Genomic DNA, 22263 nt, shown 5'->3' with positions numbered 1-22263 from the left:
ATTACATGAAAACTAATTGTATCGAATACAAACACTTAAAATTATCAAGACATGGCAACAAATGTACTATATGCTTGACACAATGGATGTATGTATGGATTGGGATAAGAATTGTATGAGCCCCCAATAAAATGATTTAAAAAAATTATCAAGACATATAGTTTTACTGTCTGGATGAAATATATATATATAATCTGGAATATATATATATATATATAAAATCTCCAAAGAATTATTTTAAACAATAAATTCAAAATATTACAATGCTCAGTAAGCATGAATTAAGGATGCTAAAGTACTGAAATAATTTGCTTTTTAACATTTTATTATGTTTTAAGTATGTTTGCTTCAAAAATTAATTTCCAATCAAGTATTCATATACAAATTATTCCCTGCCATTAGTTCCAATCCCCACAGTGTGATAGCACTCTCCCTTTGACTTTTTAACCCCACACAGTTGATTGCTCTGAGTAGAACAATTCTCATCAGATTTACTATTATTTTATAGATCCATCTTCTATAGAACCATCTGTAATTTTTACCACAAGCTTGCATGTTGCTTTCTGGCAGGAAGCTATGCCACTAATATTTCAAAACACAGCTGGGTCACCCATGGCAGATAGATTTCAGGAGAGCTTCTAGACTAAGAGAGACGAAGAAGAGGGACTAGACAGTCTACTGCTGAGGGATTAGCCACTAAAAAATCTTATGAACAGCAGTGAAACACTGTCTGATACAGTACCAGAAGAGGAGACCCTCAGATTCGAAGGGACTCAAAATATCACTGGGAAAAAATTTCTTTCTCAAAGTAGAGTCCATCTTAATTATGTGGATGGAGCAACGATTTGGGCACTTGGTTTGTTGATGAAGCATTACTCAAATGATAAAAAAAGTTGCAAACATGTATTAATAAATGTAACATGGAATGTACCAAATATAAACCTAGGAAAACTGGAAATCATCAAAACTTAAATAGTTTAAGTTTTAAGTAGTAAATGGAAAGCATAAAGATTGATATTCTAGGAAGTAGTGAGCTAAAATGCTGTACTATTGGCCACAATGAGTTAGGCAATCATATGATTTACTGAGCAGAAATGATGAACGGAAAATTAATGGTGTTGCATTCAATGTCAAAAATAACACTAAAAAATTTATCTTGAAATAGACTGTTGTTTGTGATAGGATAATATATATGTGTCCACAAGGAAGACTAGTTAATATGACTATTATTATTCAAATTCATGCCCCAATCACTAAGGCCAATAGTGAAGAAATTAAACAACTTTGGCAACTTCTACAGTCTGAAATTAAAATGCATTGATAATTACTATTGGTTGAATTGCAAAAGTTTGAAATAAAGATAAATATTTTAAAAATATACCCTTGTGATTGAATTAGTCCTAGAGATTACATGAGAAATGTTTGCAAGACAAATGATGTATTTGTTACAAATACCTTTTTGTCAACATCAAAGGCGACTATGCATGTAAACTTCAGCAGATAAAGTACACAGGAATCAGTTACTACATTAGTAGGAAGAGATTATATAGAAGCTCAATATAGCAGCCAAAATGAGGTCAGGGGCTGACTGTGGAACAGACTATCAATTGCTCAAATGCAAATTCAAACTTAAGCTAAAGAGTATTAAAACAGGTCCATGACAGCCAAAATACCACTTTAAGGACATCCATCTGAATTAAGAGACCATCTCAAGAATACATTTGAAACACTGAACACTAATAAATGAAGACCAGAGGAGTTGGGGGATGAAATAAAGAACATCATACTTGATGAAATCAAAGGATCATTAAAAAGGGATAAAAGAATGAAAAGATCAAAATGGATGTCAGAAGAGATTCTGAAACTTACTCTTGAACAAACAAATGAAAGAAATTATGAACTAACAGAGCATAGCAGAAAATTCTATAGGGAAGCTTGAGATGACAAAGTAAAGTATTATAATGAAATGTGCAAAGACCTGGATTTGGAAAACCTCGTGAGAAGAACATTCTTAGCATTTCTAAAGTTGAACAAGCTAAAGTAAAAAATCAAGCCTGAGGTATTCTACAGGCTATGGTGGCACTATGGATTAGGCACTGGGCGGCTGACTGCAAATAGGCAGTTCAAATCTACCAAATGTTCCAAGGGATAGAGATGAGATTGTCTGTGTTCGTACAGATCTGCAGTCTGAGGAATGTTATATAAGGTTTCTATGAGTCTGAATCACCTTGATGGTAGTGAGTTTGACTTTGGAGTTTTGTGAGTCAGAATGGACTTAATGGCAGTGGACTTGGTTTTGTTGTGTGTGTGTAAGCCCACATGGAAGAAGCACACCAGACTGTGTGATCATGAGGTGTCAATAGGATCAGGTATCAGGCATCAACGACCCATAACAAAAATATATATCTGTAAGAATGAGGGGAAGAGTGGAGTGGAGACCCAAAGTGCATCTAGACAATTGGATAGCCACTGACATAAGGGTCACTAGGAAGAGACAACCCAGTTGGGGTGCAGCATAGTACATACAACTTTCCTCTAGTTTTTTAAAGCTTCCGCCCCCCATTATCATGACCCCAATTCTACCTTCCAAATATGACTACACCAGAGCATGTACATGGGTACAAATAAAAGTTGGAAACACAGGGAATCCAGGACAGATAAACCCCTCAGGACCAATAATGAGAGTAGCGATACCAGGAGGGGAGGGAGAGGGTGGGGGAAGAAAGAGGGAACCAATCACAATGATCTACCTATAACCCCCTCTCAGGGGGACAGACAACAGAAAAGTGAGTAAAGGGAGACATTGGTCAATATAAGACATGAAAAAATAATAATAATTTATAAATTATCAAGGGTTCATGAGGGAGGGATGGGGTAGGGAGGAGAAAAAATGAGGAGCTAATACCGAGGGCTCAAGGAGAAAGAAAATGTTTTGAAAATGACGATGGCAACATATGTACAAATGTGCTCGACACAATGGATGGGTGGATGGATTTGAACTGGTCAATGTTCGGCCATTTCAAAAGGTAGCATACAGTCAAAAACCAAGAGTATTGAAGACAAAGTCCAAAGTTCACTGAAGGCATTAGTGAAAAACAAGGCTCCAAGAAGTGGCAGAAATAGTTAATCTGTTGAAATATTTCAATAAACTAATATCGCAGTAGAAGCTAGAAAAGATTGAAGTTGTCAAGGATTTAACTTTATTTGGATTCACAATCAATGCTCATGGAAACAACAGTCAGGAAATCAAAGAATGCATTACAAGTCAGGTAAATCAGTTGCACAAGACTTATTTAAAGTGTTACTAAGAGAAAAGATATAACTCTGATGACTGTCAGTGTGTTCAACCCAAGCCACGGTATTTTCAATCACCTCATATGCATGTGAAAGCTAGAAAATGAATAAGGAATGTTGAAAAATATTTGATCTGTTTGAATTATGATGTTGGGAAAGAATATTGAAAGTACCATGGTCTGCCAGAAGAACATACAAATCGTCTTTGTATAGCCAGAATGATTCTTAGAAGTAAGAATGATGAGATTTTATTTTACATACTTTGGATATGTTATCAGGAGAAGTTGAGCACTAGAGTAGGATAGCATACTTGGTAAAGTAGAGGATCATTAAAAAGGAAGAAGAAAAAAATGAGGAGGAACCTCAATGAGTTTGATATAGCAGCGGATGACTTCTGGAAAGAGGGTGACGGAGTGACACATACCAGAGGGACTCCGCAAAATTCAGCCCAGGAGAGTTGCTTAGAGGGAAATTCAATGCTGCTGGAATGTAGGATGAACATCATAAAGATAAGTAGGCACAGACCCAGGGAGTTTTGAGGGGCTAGGAGCTTTAGGCTTACCACAGTGGAGGCCGGCTGGGGCTTGATGTTGGCCCTACCACTGTCTCTGCCAAAGCCAGGACCATTTGGAGGCCGTAGTGGGGCTTGGTCTCAACACAGCCACAGTTTGCCACCACCTACCTCAGGGCAGGGACTGCACCCTTGCAGTTCCACCAGCAGGGATTGGGGTTCAGTTACATTGTTACGTTTGTGTCCATCTCTTCTCTCTATCCCCCCACAATCTTGGAAGGTTATGGAGGGGCTTTTGCTCAACACAGCTATAGCTTACCGCCCAGCCTCCTCGGGTGGGGACTAAACCCTTGCAGCTCCACGGAAAGGGAATGGGACTCAGCTACATTGCTTTTGTTTCCCTCCCTTCTCTATATACATGCACAGTCTCAGCGGGCTTCCTTTTTAATTTTTTTCTTTTCTTTGTCTCTTTCCTGTTCTCTCACACTCCACTGCTGACCAGCAAATCACTGCCCTGAGCTCCACCCTGTGCAGCTAGCCTTAGGCTGGGGAAAGCCCTGCCCTCCCCCAGGGAATACTCTGCCCAACTTCTTAACAGGGAATTCCTGCCTGTGTGCCTGGGATACTAAGGCAGCTCGGCAAACACTCCTCAATGTTCCAAGCTGCTGCAGAAACCTCTGGCCTATTTCCACAACACCAAAACAGGCAATCCATGAGCCTTCTGGGGCACTCCTCTGAGAGGGAAGCCACAGGAGGATAAAGTGGTAGGTTAATTCCATAGTGAAATTAGCTGTAGGCAGTTTGAAGAAGCATACCTACAAGTCTCCCAGAGAGAGCCAGTGCTCTTCGACTCCCTGGAAAATGGCACCTGGCTCCTCTAAAACAACACAACAAAAACAGCCATCAGCCCCAATGACCTCAATGAAAAAACAGGAGAAACAAAAGGCAATGGGAAAAGATGGCCTGAACATAACGACATGCATAGAAGAAGCAGACATTGAGCTGCCACAGAAAAACTTTTAAAATGCTTCTTGGAGTCATACAGGATATGAGGGAAATAATACAGAAAAGGGGTGAAATGATAGAGGAGATAAAGGCTATACACCAAAGGGAAATACAGCAGCTTAGGGAGGAGATAACAAAAACCAGTAGCAGAAACACAGACCTCAAGAATCGACTGGAGGAAGCAGAGAACCGCATCAGTGACTTGGAGGACAGCCAAGAAGATGTTAACAAATGAGAACAAAAATCTAATAAGATTGTCAGAGAAGCTGAAGAAAATCTAAGAGATATGTCTGATGCTATGAAGTGGGACAACATTAGAATTATTGGCTTACCAGAGGAAGACACAACAAAGAAGTCATCTGCAACAATAGTGAGAGAATTCTTGGAGGAAAACTTCCCCAGCTTAATAAATGAAAATCAGGCAACCATTCAGGAGGCTGAAAGAACACCAGCTAGACTGAATCCCAAGAAGTCACCAAGGCACATAATAGTTAAATTATCCAACTTTGAGGTAAAGGAGAAAACATGAGAGCAGCAAGGGAAAAACAAGCAATCACATATAAAGGTTCCCAATAAGAATATACTCAGACCTATCAGCAGAAACTATGAAGAAGAGGAGAGAGTGGAGTAACATATTCTAAAAATTGAAGGAAACAATGCAAACCCAAGAATATTCTACGCAGCCAAATTATCGATCAAGATAGATGGAGAAGTAAGAGTCTTCCCAGTCAAGGAAACACTCAAAGAATACGTTAGAAGAAACCCAGCCCTACAAAAGATCCTTGACCCAGTATGGGCGGAAGAACAACACTCACCAAGCATAAATAAGAGACTGCCACATAGAACAACCTCACCCAGAGGGCAACAAAGAGAAAACATACCCCAAGATAGCATTGGCTTAAGGATGGAAAGATGTAAAAAATGATACACACGCACACACAGGCACAACACACTAATGAGAAAGGAAAGTAGGAAAACACCCAACACAAAAGGTATAGATGATATCACAGAGTCCACAGATGGACATAATAACCCTGAATATCAATGGCCTCACCTCAGGCATTAAAAGACTAAGACTAGCAGACTGGCTTAGAAAACAACCCATTAATCTGCTTCCTACAGAAGACACATGTCAAGGCTACAGACAAAAATAGACTGAGAATCAAAGGCTGGAGAAAGGCATACCAAGCAAACAACAATTCAAAAAAAACAGGGGATGCAATCCTAATCTCAGATAAAATTGACCTCAAAATGCAAACCATAAAAAGAGATAAGGAGGGACACTATATAATGCTCAAGGGAATGGTAGACAAAGAACCACTAAACATTGTAAATACATATTCCCCAAATGAGAGACCTGCTGAATATGTCAACCAAACACTCCAAAATATGAAAAAAGAAATCACAACTTCAACAATTATAGTGGGTGACTTCAACACACCGCTCTGTGAGAAAGATAGATGACAGGAAAAGAAACTCAACAAGGAGGCTAGAGATCTAAACACTACAATTAGATAATTTGACCTGATAGATATTTACAGAGCTTATCATCCAAATACAAAATCAAATTCACATTCTTCTCAAGCCCACATGGCACATATTCAAAGATAGACCACATGCTGGCGCATAAGGTGAATCTACATAAATTTAAGCACATTGATATCATACAGACCTCACACTCTGACCACTGTGCCATAAGGCAGGAAATCAACAGAAGGAAGACGAAGAAAACAAGAGCAAACAATTGGAGGATGAATAACTCTACTGCAAAAGGAGTGCGTACATGCACAGATCAGAGATGAAATTTGGAAATTTCTAGAAACCAACGAGAATGAACACATGACGTACCAAAACTTATGGGACACAGCACAGGCAGTTATCAGAGGAAGTTTCATAGCAATACAGGCACACCTGAGAAAGGAAGAGAGACTCGTGATTGATATGCTGGCACAAAATTTACAACAACTAGAGCAGAGACAGCAGGACAATCCTACTAATAGCAAAAGAAAAGAAATTATAAAAAGCAGGACTGAGATTCAGGAGAGGGAAAATAAGAAAACTATGGGAAAAATTAATGCTGCTAAAAGTTGTTTCTTTGAAAGGATAAACAGAATAGACAGCCTGCTGGCAAACCTAACCAAAGAATGGAGGGAACAAATTTCAATAGCAAGAATAAGGGATGAAAGAGGGAACATTACAACAGACCCTAATGAAATCAAAAGGATATTTACACAGTAATATGAAGGATTGTACTCCAATGAATTCAAAAATTTGGAAGACATGGGCAAATTCTTGGAAAAACAATCCCTCCATAAACTCTCCTCGATGGACGTCAAGAATCTCAACAGACCCATAGCAATAGAAGAAACAGACAAGATTATCAAGGGATTACCAACAAGAAATCCCCTGCACCAGATGGCTTCACTGGAAAATTCTACCAAGCATTTAGGGAAGAACTAACGCCAATCCTACACAAACTCTTCCAGAACATAGAAAAAGACGGCAAACTCCCTAACTCCATCTATGAAGTTAGTATAACTCTGATACCAAAACCAGGAAAGGATCCCACAAGAATCGAGAACTACAGACCAATATCCCTAATGAACATCGATGCAAAAATCCTCAACAAAATACTAACCAACAGAACACAAAAGTATATAAAACAAATAATTCACCATGACCAAATAGGATTCATACCAGGGATGCAGGGATGGCTCAACATACGAAAGACCATTAGTATTATTCATCACATTGACATGAAAAACTATAAGGACCACATGGTAATATCAATAGACGCAGAAAAAGATGTCAAATGGATCATACAACTTTCCTCTAGTTCCTAAATGCTTCCTCTTCCCCCTCCCCACCCCATCGGATCCGGATGATCCAGATCTACCGGATTCTACCTTGCAAGTCTGTCTAGACCAGAGGATGTACACTGCTACACATAGGAACTGGAAACACAGGGAATCCAGGGCGGATAATCCCTTCAGGACCAGTGATGTGAGTGGTGATTCTGGGAGAGTAGAGGAAGGGTAGGTTGGAAAGGGGGAACCGATTACAAGGATCTACATGTGACCTCCTCCCTGGGAGAAGGACAATAGAAAAGTGGGTGAAGGGAAGGACAATAGAAAAGTGGGTGAAGGTGTCGGACAAGGTAAGATATGTGAAAATAATAATGTATACATTATCAAGGGTTCATGAGGGAGGGGGGAACAGGGAGGAAGGGGGGAAATGAGGACCTGATACCAGGGGCTTAAGTGGAAGGCAAATGTTTTCAGAATGATGAGGGCAATGAATGTACAAATGTGCTTGGTGTATGTATGGTTTTTGGTGTATGTATGGTTTTTGATAAGAGTTGTATGAGCCCTAATAAAATGATTAAAAAAAACATAAACCAAGATTATTTAAACATATTTCAGATAAATATCACATTTTACAAAATCTTTCCTACTTACCTTTAGAAATATCTTCAATTTTTTGGCCACAAAAGTCATACAGGTATCTGGCTGGTGAATTTAAATTCATCTTAATTGTGCAATAGTCTAAAATCTATACAGAAAAAATATGTAAATAATTTATTACATTTAGTCCTCATTATGTTGAATATACATTTAAAGACCTTTCTGTTCTACAGACTATTAAAAATTATACTGAAAATAAAAGTTGTTTTATAAAATGTTTCCAATAGATGAAATGAAAACAAGTAGTTAAAATGATTAGACTTCATTGTATTTATAAAGCACAACTAGTATCTGAATAAGAAAATAAAGGCATTGCAGGAGATATTAACTAGTGGTTATTTACATCTTAATAAAAAGTAGAATTCAGGGGAATTTTTTTTTTCAGGGGAATTTTTACATTATTATTTTTTACAATATTTTCTTCTATTTTACAAATAGAAGGATATTACTTTTTAATTCAGATGTTAAAGTACTTTTTATCTCTTAAATGATTTCCAAATGTCCTAAAATAAATTATAGATATAAATATTTATATAGAAAATCCTAGAGTTCACAAGAAAACTTCTAGAGCAAATTGAGAAAGTTAGCAAAGTTTCAGGGTACAATGTCAATAAACAAAAATTAGTTGGATTTCTGTATACCAGCAATGAGAAATCTGAAAGGGAAATTAGGGAGATAATTCTACTTGCAATAGCATTTAAAATAATAAAGTATCTAAAGATAACTCTAACCTAGGATGTGAAGAACTTGTCAATGAAAATTGGAGTAGTGTGTACAAAGAGCTTAAAGAAAATTTAAATAGAAAGTTCTTCCATGTTCATAATTCAAACTTAAAATTGTTAAAATTTTGATACCTGAAGTAACCTATAGATTTAATATAATCCCAAACAAAATTGCAATATCTTTCTTTACCAAAATGGGAAGACCAATACTCATGGACTAGAGGGCTTGAATGTTGAAAGAACAGAATAAGATGATTTAGAACATACAATACAGCTGCAGGAATCAAAATAGCCTGCTACCTAATAACCATTGACACATAAAATAATAGAAAACTGTTAGGTCCTGAAATAATTCCACATATTTACAGTCAAATGATTTTTCCCCCCCAAGGGTGCTAAATCCATTCAACGGAGACAGAAGAGTCTCTTTAGTAAATGTGTTTGAGACAGTACATTTCCACATGTGGAAAATTATAAACAGTATCAATGCTTCACAGCATACACAAAAACAAATACAAAATGGATCAAAGACCTAAATGTGCATTCTTAAACTATAAAATTATTGGAAGAAATTGTTGGGGCAACACTGTTGGGCCAATCTTTCATGGATTCAACAAGAATCTAAAAGCCAATATACAGTAGAACCCCGGACCTCGATTCCAATCTGTTCTAGAAGGAGTATCAAGATGCAATGCAGTCAAGTTCCAAATCAATTTTTCCCATAAGAAATAACTGAAAATGGATTGATCCCTTCTTGACCACTAAGTTTTTACCTAACCTTGCTTCTTTATACAAACATTACACAGATATTTGAAATAAATAAGTTCAGAGTTAAATAATATAATTTAAATAAGTAACACAACATTAAAAAAGTTTTTAACAACTACAGTATGGCCCATACCTTAAGATGGATGAGGATCTAGATCTGCAGACATGTATGTAGAGAGGAGGTATCGAGAGAGAGTCATTGTTTGGAAGGGGAAGCCCTTTCCATAAAATCAACTGGTAACTGTTCTTCAGGAGGTCTTTTTTCCCCTTCTTTTACTTTTTTCACTAGGACCTGGCTGACTCTCTAAAAAACAAAATCTGTCTAATATGGTCTGCTGTTAGCGTTTCCTTAAATTTTCTAAAAGGGTTTACTAAATTATCATTAACAATATCAATAACACGGTTAACCAGTTCCTTATCATGATGATTCTTTTCAAAACACTCTTTCTTAGGACCCACGTTTTTTTATATAAAAACATTACAAAAAGCCACAAAAATGAAGAAAATTATAGCAAAACACTTGGAACACAGCTGCAAACCATTTAAACAACACGTACTGACAACACCATCTAACACCAAATTACGGAAATACTAACAGCTTTTGTTTATAAAAATCACGTGTGTCAAGTCAGATTCTGACGTTTTGTTCCAGCTCTGATGCAAAATTTTCTTGACATTTCACATCGAAATTCAATTATGTCAAGTACTGATGAGGTCGAGTTACCGGGGTTCTACTGTATATATAAGTCTTTGACAATTTAGCCAAAAGTCAAACATAAAATAAAACAGGCAAAAACTTGAATGGTTGTTTCACCAAAGAGGGCATTCAAATGGCCAACAAATACATGAGAAGATACTCAACATCATCAGAGAGGTGCAAATTAAAACTAAAATGAGATATAATTTCACTTCCATGAAGATTATGAAAAGGAGCCATGGTAATGTAGTGAATAAGTTGTTAGGTTGCTAACCCCAAGGTCAGCAGTTCAAACCCAGTAGCTATTCCACAGGAAAAAGATGAGTCTTTCCATTCCCATAAAAATTTAGTCTTGAAACCCCTATATAAACTCACTATGAATTGGAATCATCTCAATGGATTGAGTTTGATTTTATGGAGGTGGTTGAGATGAAAAAATAATTATACTAACAGAAAATAACAAAGTAGCTGGGTAAATTGGAACCTTTATCCATTGCTGATAAGAATAAAAACAGTACAGCCATTGTGGGAAGCATTGTTGGTTCTTCAGAGAACTAAAAATAAAACTTCTATACCAAACCCACTCTCATAAAGTAGATTCTAGTAACCCTCCACAGGGTTTCTGTGGATCTTTATGGAAAGCAGACAACCTCATTTTTCTCCCAAGGAGCTACTGGTGGTTTTGGATCATAGACCTTGCAGTTAGCAGCCCAGCACTTAGCTCACAGGAACACCAGAGCTCCTGAAGCAGAAATTCTACTTCTAGATATGAGAGTAAGACAAAAAGTATTGCTACTAATGTTCCAGTTCATATGTGAATAAACTTATTCAAAGCAAAACTGTTTTATCTTATCTCTGCGTCCAGTGGATGGCTGCACACAAATTCCCTCAGTAATGCACTTGCCTTACTTTCATTAGGGTGCCCTCAAGGGGCTGGAGGGTATGGTCTAACCAAAGCGACAGCTTCTCAGGGGATGCACTGGGCCAGTTCAATTCAAGACAGAGCGTTCCACTCAGAAGGTCATGGAGACTAGACTGGGTATATCAAAGGAGTAATCTGGATATATTTTCTTGAGGGTCACAGGATAGTAATGAGGAGTTATTAGGAAGATGTTTTAATACATTTGAAAACTGCATTGGTGAGGAAAAAAAGGCCATAAAAATTGAGCCAAGAAATTTTGTTTTACATCAAATAGCAGACTTTTTCATTGAGGGTAACAAGATCTATCCTATTAGAATTGTGTATGGAAACCTTGCCCCATATACCGTACAGTCTTGATCTTACACCTTCAGACGTTTCCTTTGTTCCTAACACTAAAATAATATTTAAAATGAGTATGATTTGAATCCCTCCAGGATACCAAAACTCTCATTTTGCATGTGGTACAAATTGAAGAGCGTAGGATCCTTCAGGGAAGAGTTAGAGAGATGGAAAGATTGTCTTCAGAAGTGCATAGAACTAAATGGCGGTTATGTCAAGGAACAACTTCATATTTTTATAGTTTGGTTTAATAAAGGTTTCTATGATTTTGTAGCAATACTTTATACTTATTCCCAAGCACACACAAAACTTGAAAGCAGAAACTCAACAGACATTTGTTAACACCAGTGTTCACTGCAGCCCTACTCAGACTAGTGAGAAGAGAGAAGCATCCTGCCGTGTCGAAATGAGCCATCTCACAAACATGCTATCAGAAGAGACCAGTGCCAGGAGAAGGGCATCAGGCTTTGTAAAATCAAGGGGCAGCGAAAAAGAGGAAGTCCCTCAATGAGATGAATTGATGAAGTGGCTGCACAATAAAGGAGAGGAAAAATGGGGCGGCTGGCACAGGATCCAGTAGTTTTGTTCTGTTGTGATAGGGTTACTTTGGGTCAAGACTGACTTGATGGCACCTAACAACAACAGACATAAGAAGGGGCGATCTCACTACTATCATGAACAAAAAGCCAAGAATGGAGCATGGCCTTTGCACTCCAAGATCCTTGTGCATTGAATCTCCTCATTCCAGGGACAGAAAATTGTGAGACAAGAGAAGAAGCAAGAGACAGAACCAAGAGCTAGAGCCTGAGATAAAGTACAGTAGTGGGCTTCCTGACCCACAGAGAAAGTAAAACAGTGCCATGGGCTAGAGTCTTGCTTGCGGACTGAGGTGACTCCAAGTACTTCATTGGAGGAGCTAGGTTTCCTAACCCATGAAGCATCTTCAGGCTGAGATGTATGGTGGAATGGCATGCCTTTTAGACATTTATCGGCAGCACTAAAAGAGTTTTGTAACCTCGCTCAAGCAGGACTGAAGTCAAGGGGCATTGTGACTGTGAAACAGAGAGAAAGAGAAGTGTGCCTGTTCCCGTGGCTGAGAAGAGGTTGTACTGACCGAAATGCTGTATCCTGAGCATTTCTCATCCTAAATTATAACCTGTTAACTTCCCTGATAAATCCCATAATTGGAATAAGGTCTCTCAATTCTGTGTGGCCATTGCAAGAATTATCAAACACAGCAAAGACATGAAAAGTATAGTGGGAGGGACAGTTGGTGTCAGAGTCAGTAAAAGAGGAAACTGGGTGGGCATGTCTAACCTCAACCTTATAGGAATTGGTCTTGTGCTGATTTTGAACTGGATTCTTCTTCCCCCATGTGAACTCAGACTCCACTTCTGGGACATTTGCAAGGAGAAAGTTTGGGAGTGTTGGAGTGTTAATAACAATAATGGAAAAATTATATTGAGTTAGGGTAGGTTTACAAAACCAGGTATTGTAATTTCTGTCAATAAGTTGTACACTTGTAAAAAATGGATTGGCAAAAGCTATGTGATTGACAAAGTGTTTAAAAAGAAAAAAAGTTGCAGGTGGAGCTGTTCATATGCAACCAAAAACCTCATTGGATTTGGTTCCCTGGTTTGGAGGATTCAGGTCATCTCAGTTAATGGGACCAATAGTATGCTTCTTCCTTCTGCTCTAGATTTTTTTTCAAATATTATAAATCATTAACACAGTTGGACTCTGACTAAGAGAATTACTCTATTGACTCTTTTCCTCTGTGCGACTTTGAGTTCAAACACAGTGAAGCCTAGTCCTGCTGGAAAGAGTGGTACAATGGAGCGCACCAGCCTTACTCTTACTAGTCATGATCACTAACAACCACAGTCCCTCAATATCATCACATCACTGCCACTTTCTGTCTCTGGCCAGACCTCTCCCATCACCCACTATGAGCATTTCAAATGCTCTCCCTTTGGTTTATCTCCACGGGCCTCAAGTCCTCTATATCCCTATGGAACACCACTGCCTCCATTACGAACCTCATTGGCAGAAATGCCCAAGGAAAATAATCCATTCCAAATCTCTCCTTGGCCAATTATCGGAATACTATTTTCCTAAGCAGATACAATCTTCCCCTTAGGCTGCTCACATTCTTTCCCTTTCCATAGTTCATTGTCAGTTCTCAAAACAGTCAGTCTACTGCTTGCCAGTGTAATGATTCCCCAGGTACAAATGATATTCTCTAGTTACTAGTGTAAGTTCAAGTGTTTAAATATCCTCCAAAGACATAATTTAATAAGTTAAATAATTTACTAATTAAATTAAATACTATATGAGGTATTTACAGATCATCCCGTTATGTTGACCAAAACCGTAATGATATTTAAAATTATTTCAATATTGCTGTCTTTGAGTCCTAAAAACATTAGTCAAGTAAAATTATACCACTTTATAATTCAAATATTCTTTTCAATGTGCTAAAGCAATGATAAAAATAAATGATTATGCAAGTCAAGTTTTAAGAGTTAAATGAGTTGAAAAATAGACACTATAAAATCAGGTACTAGAAATTAATAATGCACCAGTAACACTGTCATTCTCTTCTATTTTCAGAATGAAAGCTCTTTGCAGTGTTTAAGCAATGCCAACCTTCAATAATTATTTTTTCAAAGTAAAGTATGAATTAATTAATATCTATATAAGCTTTTTGCCCAAAGACCTGATATGAAGAGTCTACTTAAAAGGTCATTCTTAAAATTCACAAATGAAAACTACTTAATCATGATACCTTATGTTGTATTAAGGTTAATTAAAATACCATTTCCATTCATCTGTTCCATTAAAATAGGACTTTTACAAATTCACTTCTTAATTTCTTGCTGCTTAGGTCACTCTTCTGACACTAAAATTTAAAACTACCAAGTGCCTGGAAGCAAATTTTCAGAAGGTTTTTATAGTTTAATCTGTGTTTACCATTCTTCTGGCCACAACTGAGGTGTATGGGTATTCAGACTACAATGCCTGGATTTGGTTTACCACTATCTCATTATAGGGTGAGAAAAAGCTTAGATTAACAATGACCCAGGGAAATCAATAAGCCTTCAGGTCTAACAATGCCCATCCTTGTGAAACACAAAAAAATTCTTAATAATTTTTCACGTTTTTATGAGTAATATTCCAGAACTATAAGCTCTAGTTTATACTTCCCAACACATACTTCTCAAAAATCTATTGTTCTTATTAGGTGCCTTCAAGTCAGTTCCAACTCATAAAGACACTATGTAAATAGAATAAAACATTCCCCCAGTCTTATGTCACCTCACAATCATTGATATGCATGTTTAATGTTGAACATTGTTGAAACTCCTGTGTCAGTTCATCTCATTGATAGTCTTCCTCTTTTATGCTGACCCTCTACTTTAACAAACATGATGCCCTTCTCCCAAGACTGGACTCTCTTGACAGCATGTCAGAAATACATGAGACAAACCCTCGCCATCCTCTCTTCTAAGAAGAGTTCTGGCAGTACTTCTTTCAGGAAAGATTTGTTTGTTCTTCTGGCAGTCTGTGGTATATAAATAAAGAAGCCCTGCTCATTTAAAAGTCCTGACATTTGAAAAAGCCAACGTCCTTCATTCTAGTCATTCTTTTTAGCTATGAATGATTTTTTGCCAAATACAGCCTGAAAAATCCTCCCTGTTGACCCTTACTTCTCGTTTCTCTGTGCCCACATATTGAAGCCAGTGAGCTTCCCAGACGTACTGTAATTCATGGTCACCAATATCTGTGATCCATCAATACTTCCCAGTCGAGAGAAGTAGGCAAGATAGTGTGGTAGTTATATAATCTGGTGTCAATTTGGGACTTGAGAGGACTAGATTCTAGACTATCAATTGGGTCATAGCCAATAAGGCCTCTGTGTGGGCTTGGTCTTCTCCAGGGGGTTCTGGGAACTCTGGTATACACTCTCTCTCTCTCTTGGCTCACTCTCCGAGAGATATTCTACTGACAAGACAGATAGCACTACACTGATAGACCCCATGCCCTGGGAACTGGAGAAGTCATGTAGCCCTGAGATGCTTACAATGCCACTGGATCCACAAGACTTTGCACAGACTGGCCTGGGACGTTCCTGCATTCTGCATCATTGCCTGTGTTTCATGAGTCTGAAGGGGACTTTATAGATTGGTATTGGACATATGGACTAATATTGGACTTATGGACTTGATCTGGACGTGGCTGGGATGTGTTCTCAATGTTCAACTGCTTTTGTATATAAAGCACTTTCTTATACACATATGAGTGTCTATGAATTTGTTTCTCTAGTTTACCCAGACTAACACAGATGGTGACCAAGTAACCTACCAGAGGTCATCCCTGGAAATCAATGTAGGAAAGCCACTGAGAAGGAAACTCCACTCATCCAGATCATAGGAGGAGCATCATAAAGATAAGTAGACTCAGATTCACTAAGTTTTGAAGAGCTGTGGGAATTTGGCCTACCAATGCTGAGGTCAGCTGGGGCAAAACTTTAGCTCCAACACAGGTATGGCTGTGGCTGCCTCAGTGAAGTGTTTAAATTCTTCCACAGGCAGTTGGGGCTCTGCTATTTCTTTCCTTTTTATCTCTCGTCTTTCTTTTGCACAACAGTCACAGCTGTTGGCTGTTTTTTTCTGTTGTTTTGTTTTTACTTTCTTTGTTTTCTCCCACCACAGCTGGCCCCCAGCTGTGGGAACTCCTGCCCACCAGCCAAGCGGCTGGGGGAACTTCTACCTGTCCTCCCCAGAGAGCAACTGGGGGAACTCCCACCCACCTTCCAAGGAACTCAGTGCAGCTGATGTAATTCCTGCCCACGCTCCAAGTAGTTGGGGGAAATCCTGCCTGCTGTGACCCTGCAAGCAGCTGGGGGAACTCCTGGCTGCCCTCCATGTGTCTAGGGCAACTCATGCCCACCTTCTAAGGCAATCCACATTGCTGGGGAAACTTCCAGCCGCCTTCCACAGATCTCCACTTTGTTGGGGGAACTTCTGCCCACCCTCCACAGCCTAACATGCAAGTGATGGAATTTTCACCCCAGCCTGCCACAGCATTTCAAGCGACCTAAGGCAGCCCCACCAGCCCTACATGGCACTTCTCTGGCTATGGTAACCTACGCCAGAATTCCCTGCCACCTAGGGCAACCCCACCCGCCCTACACAGAAATCTACATTGCAGTGGACATCCCCACCCACCCTCCCTGGCATTCCCGCCCCAGGAGGCACCCCTGCTCGAACCCCTTAGCATTCCAAGCCACAGCAGGCACACTTGCACAACCTCCAAGGCACTCCACTACCATGGGGCACACTGCCATGGCTTCCCATGTGATCATCTGGTGCAGCACCATCCTTGCGGTCCACAACTGTCTGACAAGAGTCCTTTGAGAGGGTCATCCAAATTTCCCTCCAAGTAACAGAATATCAGTTGACTATGGAGAGAATGAAACCCCAGGCAAATAAAGTGGTAGACTGAGTCCCCAGTGCAGTTAGCTGCAGGCAGTCAACAAAAGCATTCCTAGAAGTCTCCCAAACAGAGAGCCCAGTATTCTTTGACTCTCTGGAAATGGTGCTGAGCTCATCTAAAATGACACACAAACAACAACGAGCACCAACAACCTCAATGAAGGAAACAAAATGCAAGATTCAGAAGAAGTCCTGAACCTAGTGACATGCATAGAAGCAGACATTGATTTATATCTGAAAGAAATCTTCAGAATTCTGCTTAGAGTCATACAGGGTATGAGGGAAGCAATACAGAAAAAGAATGAAATGATAGAGGAGATAAAGGTCACACACAAACAAGAGTTAAGGGACAAGGACCAAAGGGAAATACAAAAGATGAGGGACAAAGTAATAAAAGCAAATAACAAGTTAACAGATGTCACTAACAGACTAGAAGAAATGGAGAACCATACTAGTGACCTCAAGAACAACCATGTAGACTTCAACAAACAGGAAAGACAGTCAAATTAGTTAATAAAAGATAGTGAACAAAACCCAAGAGCAATGTCTGAGGCCATGAAGACCAACAATATTCGAGTAATTGGATTGCCAGAACAATACAACCAAGAAGTCAACTGCAAAAATAGTGAGGGAATTCCTGAAAGAAAACTTTCTCAGCTTAATGAATGAGAATCAAGCAACCATTCAGGAAGCAGAGAGGACACCAGCTAGACTGAGTCCCAGGAATAAGTCACCAAGGCATATAATAGTTAAACTATTCAACTTTGAGGAAAAGGAAAAAATCATAAGAGCAGCAAGGGAAAAAAAGGCAGTCACCAGTAAAGATACTCAGATAAGAATATGCTCAGACCTAAAAGCAGACACCATGAAGAAGAGGAGAAAGTGAAGCAGCATCTCAAAGGGTTGGAAAAAAACATTGTGAACCCAAAATTCCTCTACCCTGACAAACTACCTATCAAAATAGACGGAGAAGTACAAGTCTTCCTGGACAAGGAAAATATCAAAGAATACATTAAAAGAAACCCAGTTCTACAAAAAATTTGTACTGACCCACTGTGGTCAGAAGAACAACATGCACAGAAAACAAATAGGAGACCACCACATAGAGCAACACCACTCAGGGGTCAACACATCAAAAACAGCCTCCAAGATAGCATTAGCTCAATGGTGAAAAGAAGGCAAGAATGAATACCCCCCCACACACACACACACAATGCAATGATAAGGAAGGTAGATAAGGTAAATAACCAACACAAAAGGTACAAGATGTCACCACAGAGTCCACAGATTAATGTCAATGGACTGAATTAACCCATTAAAAGATAAAGACTGGCTTAGAAAACATAACCCATCAATCTGTTGTTTACAAAAGACACATCTCAGGCTCTCAGACAAAAATAGGCTGAGAATTAAAGCCTGGGAGAAAATATATAAAGCAAACAGCAATTCAAAGGAAACAGGTGTTGCAATTCTAATCTCTGACAAATCTGATCTCAAGGTACAAGCGATAGCAAGAGATAAGAAAGGTCATTATATAATGCTCAAGGGAACAGTAGCACAAGAACCAGTGAACATAATAAATATATACTTGCCTAATGAGAGACCTGTGAAGTTCATCGATCAAATCCTCAAACGATGAAAAGAGAAATCACAGGCTCAACAATCATTCTGGGTGACTTTAATACACCACTCTCCAAGAAAATAGATTACAGGGAAAGAAGCTGAATAAAAAATCTACAGAAATGCACTCTACAATTGGGCAACTTGACCTAATAGACATTTTTAGAGCTCTACATCAAAATGGGAAAAATATTCACATTCTTTTAAAGTGCACATGGCACATACTCAAAAACTGACCACACACTGGAGTACAAGTAGAGCCTGAGTAAATTCAAGCATGTAGAGATCACTCAAACTTACTCCTCGAACACAATAAGACTGGAAATTCACAAAAGGACAGTTCAGAAAACAAGGGCAAATAATTGGAAGATGAATAACTCTACTGCAAAATGAGTGGTTGGGTACTGGTCCAGATCAGAGATGAAATTAGGAAGTTTTTAGCAAAATAATGAGAATGAAAATACAACATACCAAAACCTTTAAGACATAGCAAAAACAGTTATCAGAAGGAGCTTGATAGCAATAAATTCACACATGAAAAAGGAAGAAAAACATGATTGATACTCTGTCACAAAGCCTCCATCAATTAGAGCAGAGTCAACAAAATAATCCTACTAGTAGCAAAATAAAATACTATATTTAATTGAGTATAAGCCAACTCAAATATCAGCCAAGGTACCTAATTTTACCACAAAATCTGCATTTAAAATGTGCTGAAAAACTTGGCTTATATATGAGTATATATAGTAATAAAAATCAAGGCAGAGATAAATGGGAAAACAAGAGAACAATGCAAAAAAATCAATGCAGCAAACAAACTGGTTTTCAAAAAGATGGAGGGAATTGACAGACCTATCCAAAGAAAGGAAGGAACAAACATCAATAGCCAGGATGAGGAATAAAATGGGGGAAATTATAACAGGCCTTAATGAAATGAAGAGGTCAATTACATAGTACTATGAAGGCCTATACCCCAGTGAATTCAACAACTTTCAAGACATGGACAAATACTTGGAAAAACAATTCCTTCCTAGATTATCCTAGATGGACGTGATGAACCTCAATAGACCCTTAATAACAGAAGAAATAGATAAGGTTATCTTATCAAGGTATTAGCAACTGAAAAATCCCCCACGCTAGATGGCTTCACAGGAGAATTTTACCAAACATTCAGGGAAGAACTGACACCAATTCTACACAAACTCTTTCAGAGCATAGAAAAGGACGGCAAACTTCCAAACCCTTTCTATGAAGGTAGTTATAACACTGATTCCTAAAGTGGGCAAGTAGTCCCCAAGAATTGAGAACTATAAATCGATATCGCTAATGAACACCGATGCAGAAATTCTCAACAAAATATTGGCCAATAGAATACAAAAGTATATAAAATGACCAAGTGGGATTCATTCCAGGGATGTAGGTATGGTTCAACATCTAAAAGTCCATCAACATCATTTGCCACATTGACAAGAAAAAGGATAAGAACCACATGATAATATCGATGGATGTGGAAAAAGCATTTGACAACATCCAATACCAATTCCTGTTTAAAACACTCAAGAAGACAGGAATGGAAGGAAAATACAAGCCACATATAAAAAAAACAACAGCCTATATAGTAGTCAATGGAGAAAAGATGAAAACATTCCCCCTGACTAAGGGGATCAGACAAGGATACCCCTTGCCCCCTCCTTTATTCAACATCCACGGGAAGTCCTAGCTAACAACATAAGGCAAAGGAAAGACATTAAAGTAATCCATCTGGGAAAAGAAGAGGTGAAACTATCATTATTCAATCTGATGAGATCACAGAAGAGGAGATCAGTAAGGTAGTACCCTTCACAAAAGCAAAGCAAAAATTGAAGTAGCTAGGGATATACCTAACTAAAAACCAAAAGATGTGTACAAGGAAAACTACAAAACATTATTATAAGAAACCTAAAGTAACCTCCACAAATGGAAGAATATCCCATGCTTGCTGATCGGAAGACTTAATATAGTAGAGATGTCAATCCTACCCAAGGAACTATATAATTTAACACTATCCCAATACAAACACCAACATCTTTTTTTCAAGGAATTGGAAAAACTGACTACCAACTTCATATAGAGAGTGAAGAAGCCCAGAATTAACAGAGAAGTCCTCAAGAAGAAGGATAGTGTAGGAAGTTTTCTTTAACACTTATAATACAGCCACAGTGGTCAAAACAGCATGGTATTGAAATAATGACAGATACTCAAACCAATGAAAAAGACCAGAAAATCCAGAAATAAAACAGCATACAGACAACTGATCTTTGATAAGGGCCCACAAAATATCAAGAGGGAATCAAACACCCTCTTCAATAATTGGTGCTGGAAAAAATATATATATACCTGAAGAAAAATGAAGCAAGACCCTCACCTTATTCCATGCACAAGAATAAATTCAAGGTGAACCACAGACCTCAAGGTAAAACCCCAAACTATTAGGGCCATCAACAAGGGAACTGGGACAAACCTAAGAACTTTGGTGCAGGGAATACACAGAAAATAGGGAAGGACACAAATACAGAGGAAACACAAATTGACAAGTGGGATATACTGAAGATAAAACACCTGTGCCCACTGAAAAACTTTGCCAAGAAAGTAATAAGAGGAAGACATCTTTAGCAATGACACATCAAAGAAAGGCCTTATTAGTAAAATCTACAATACTCTCCTAGCCTAAATAAGAAACAAACAAACAAACAGACATTGATGAGGTGGGCAAAGGACCTGACAGAAGTTTCACAAGGACAGAAAACCAAATGGCCAATAAACACATGAGAAAATGTTCCTGATCATTAGACATAAGAGAAAATGTTCCTGATCATTAGACATAAAGGAAATACACATTAAAACAACCATGAGATACCACCTAAAACCCTCAAGATAGCCCAACTCAAAAAAATCAGAAATAAACAAGTGCTAGAGTGGTTGTGGGGAGATAGGAACTTTCATCCACTGCTGGTGGTCCTGTAGGTACATACAGCTACTATGGAAATTGATCTGGTGATACCTAAAACAAATAGAAATCAAGCTACCATATGATCCAGCAATCCCCCTACTAGGAAAATACCCAAAAGAAGTAAGAAACAGACCAAGACCATACATCTGCACTCTAATGTTCCTCTCAGCAGTAGTTCACAATCATGAAGAATTGGAAACAATCTAAATTTCCACCAACTGACTAATGGATTTAAAAACTCTGGGATATATGTATAATGGAGTACTATGCATCCCTAAAAAAGCAGTGACGAGCACATGAAAGAAATTGTCTCATGGGAAGAGTTGGATGAAATGATTCTAAGTGAAGTTAGTCAAGCACAAAGGGACAAGTACAACATTAGTCCACTGAGTTAAATTACAAAAGTACAATGGGCATAAAGGATAAACTACTTA

General features: G+C 38.4%; 1 protein-coding gene across 1 annotated transcript in view; it reads right to left on the bottom strand.

Annotated features, from left to right (window-relative positions):
* Positions 1–22263, bottom strand: part of DCDC1 (doublecortin domain containing 1) — a 497394-nt gene that overhangs the window by 425507 nt on the left and 49624 nt on the right. Inside the window, exon 6 of the mRNA XM_045291000.1 lies at positions 8269–8362. Coding sequence (XP_045146935.1) covers positions 8269–8362 — 94 coding nt within the window. The remainder of the gene's footprint in view (positions 1–8268; positions 8363–22263) is intronic.

Source organism: Echinops telfairi, unplaced genomic scaffold, assembly GCF_000313985.2.
Source record: "Echinops telfairi isolate 266 unplaced genomic scaffold, ASM31398v2 ScPeMD7_60;HRSCAF=208, whole genome shotgun sequence".
In the NCBI taxonomy this organism is placed as follows: domain Eukaryota; kingdom Metazoa; phylum Chordata; class Mammalia; order Afrosoricida; family Tenrecidae; genus Echinops; species Echinops telfairi.
The sequence above is the reverse complement of the archived record's forward strand: the minus strand, read 5'-3'. Positions and strand labels throughout refer to the sequence as shown.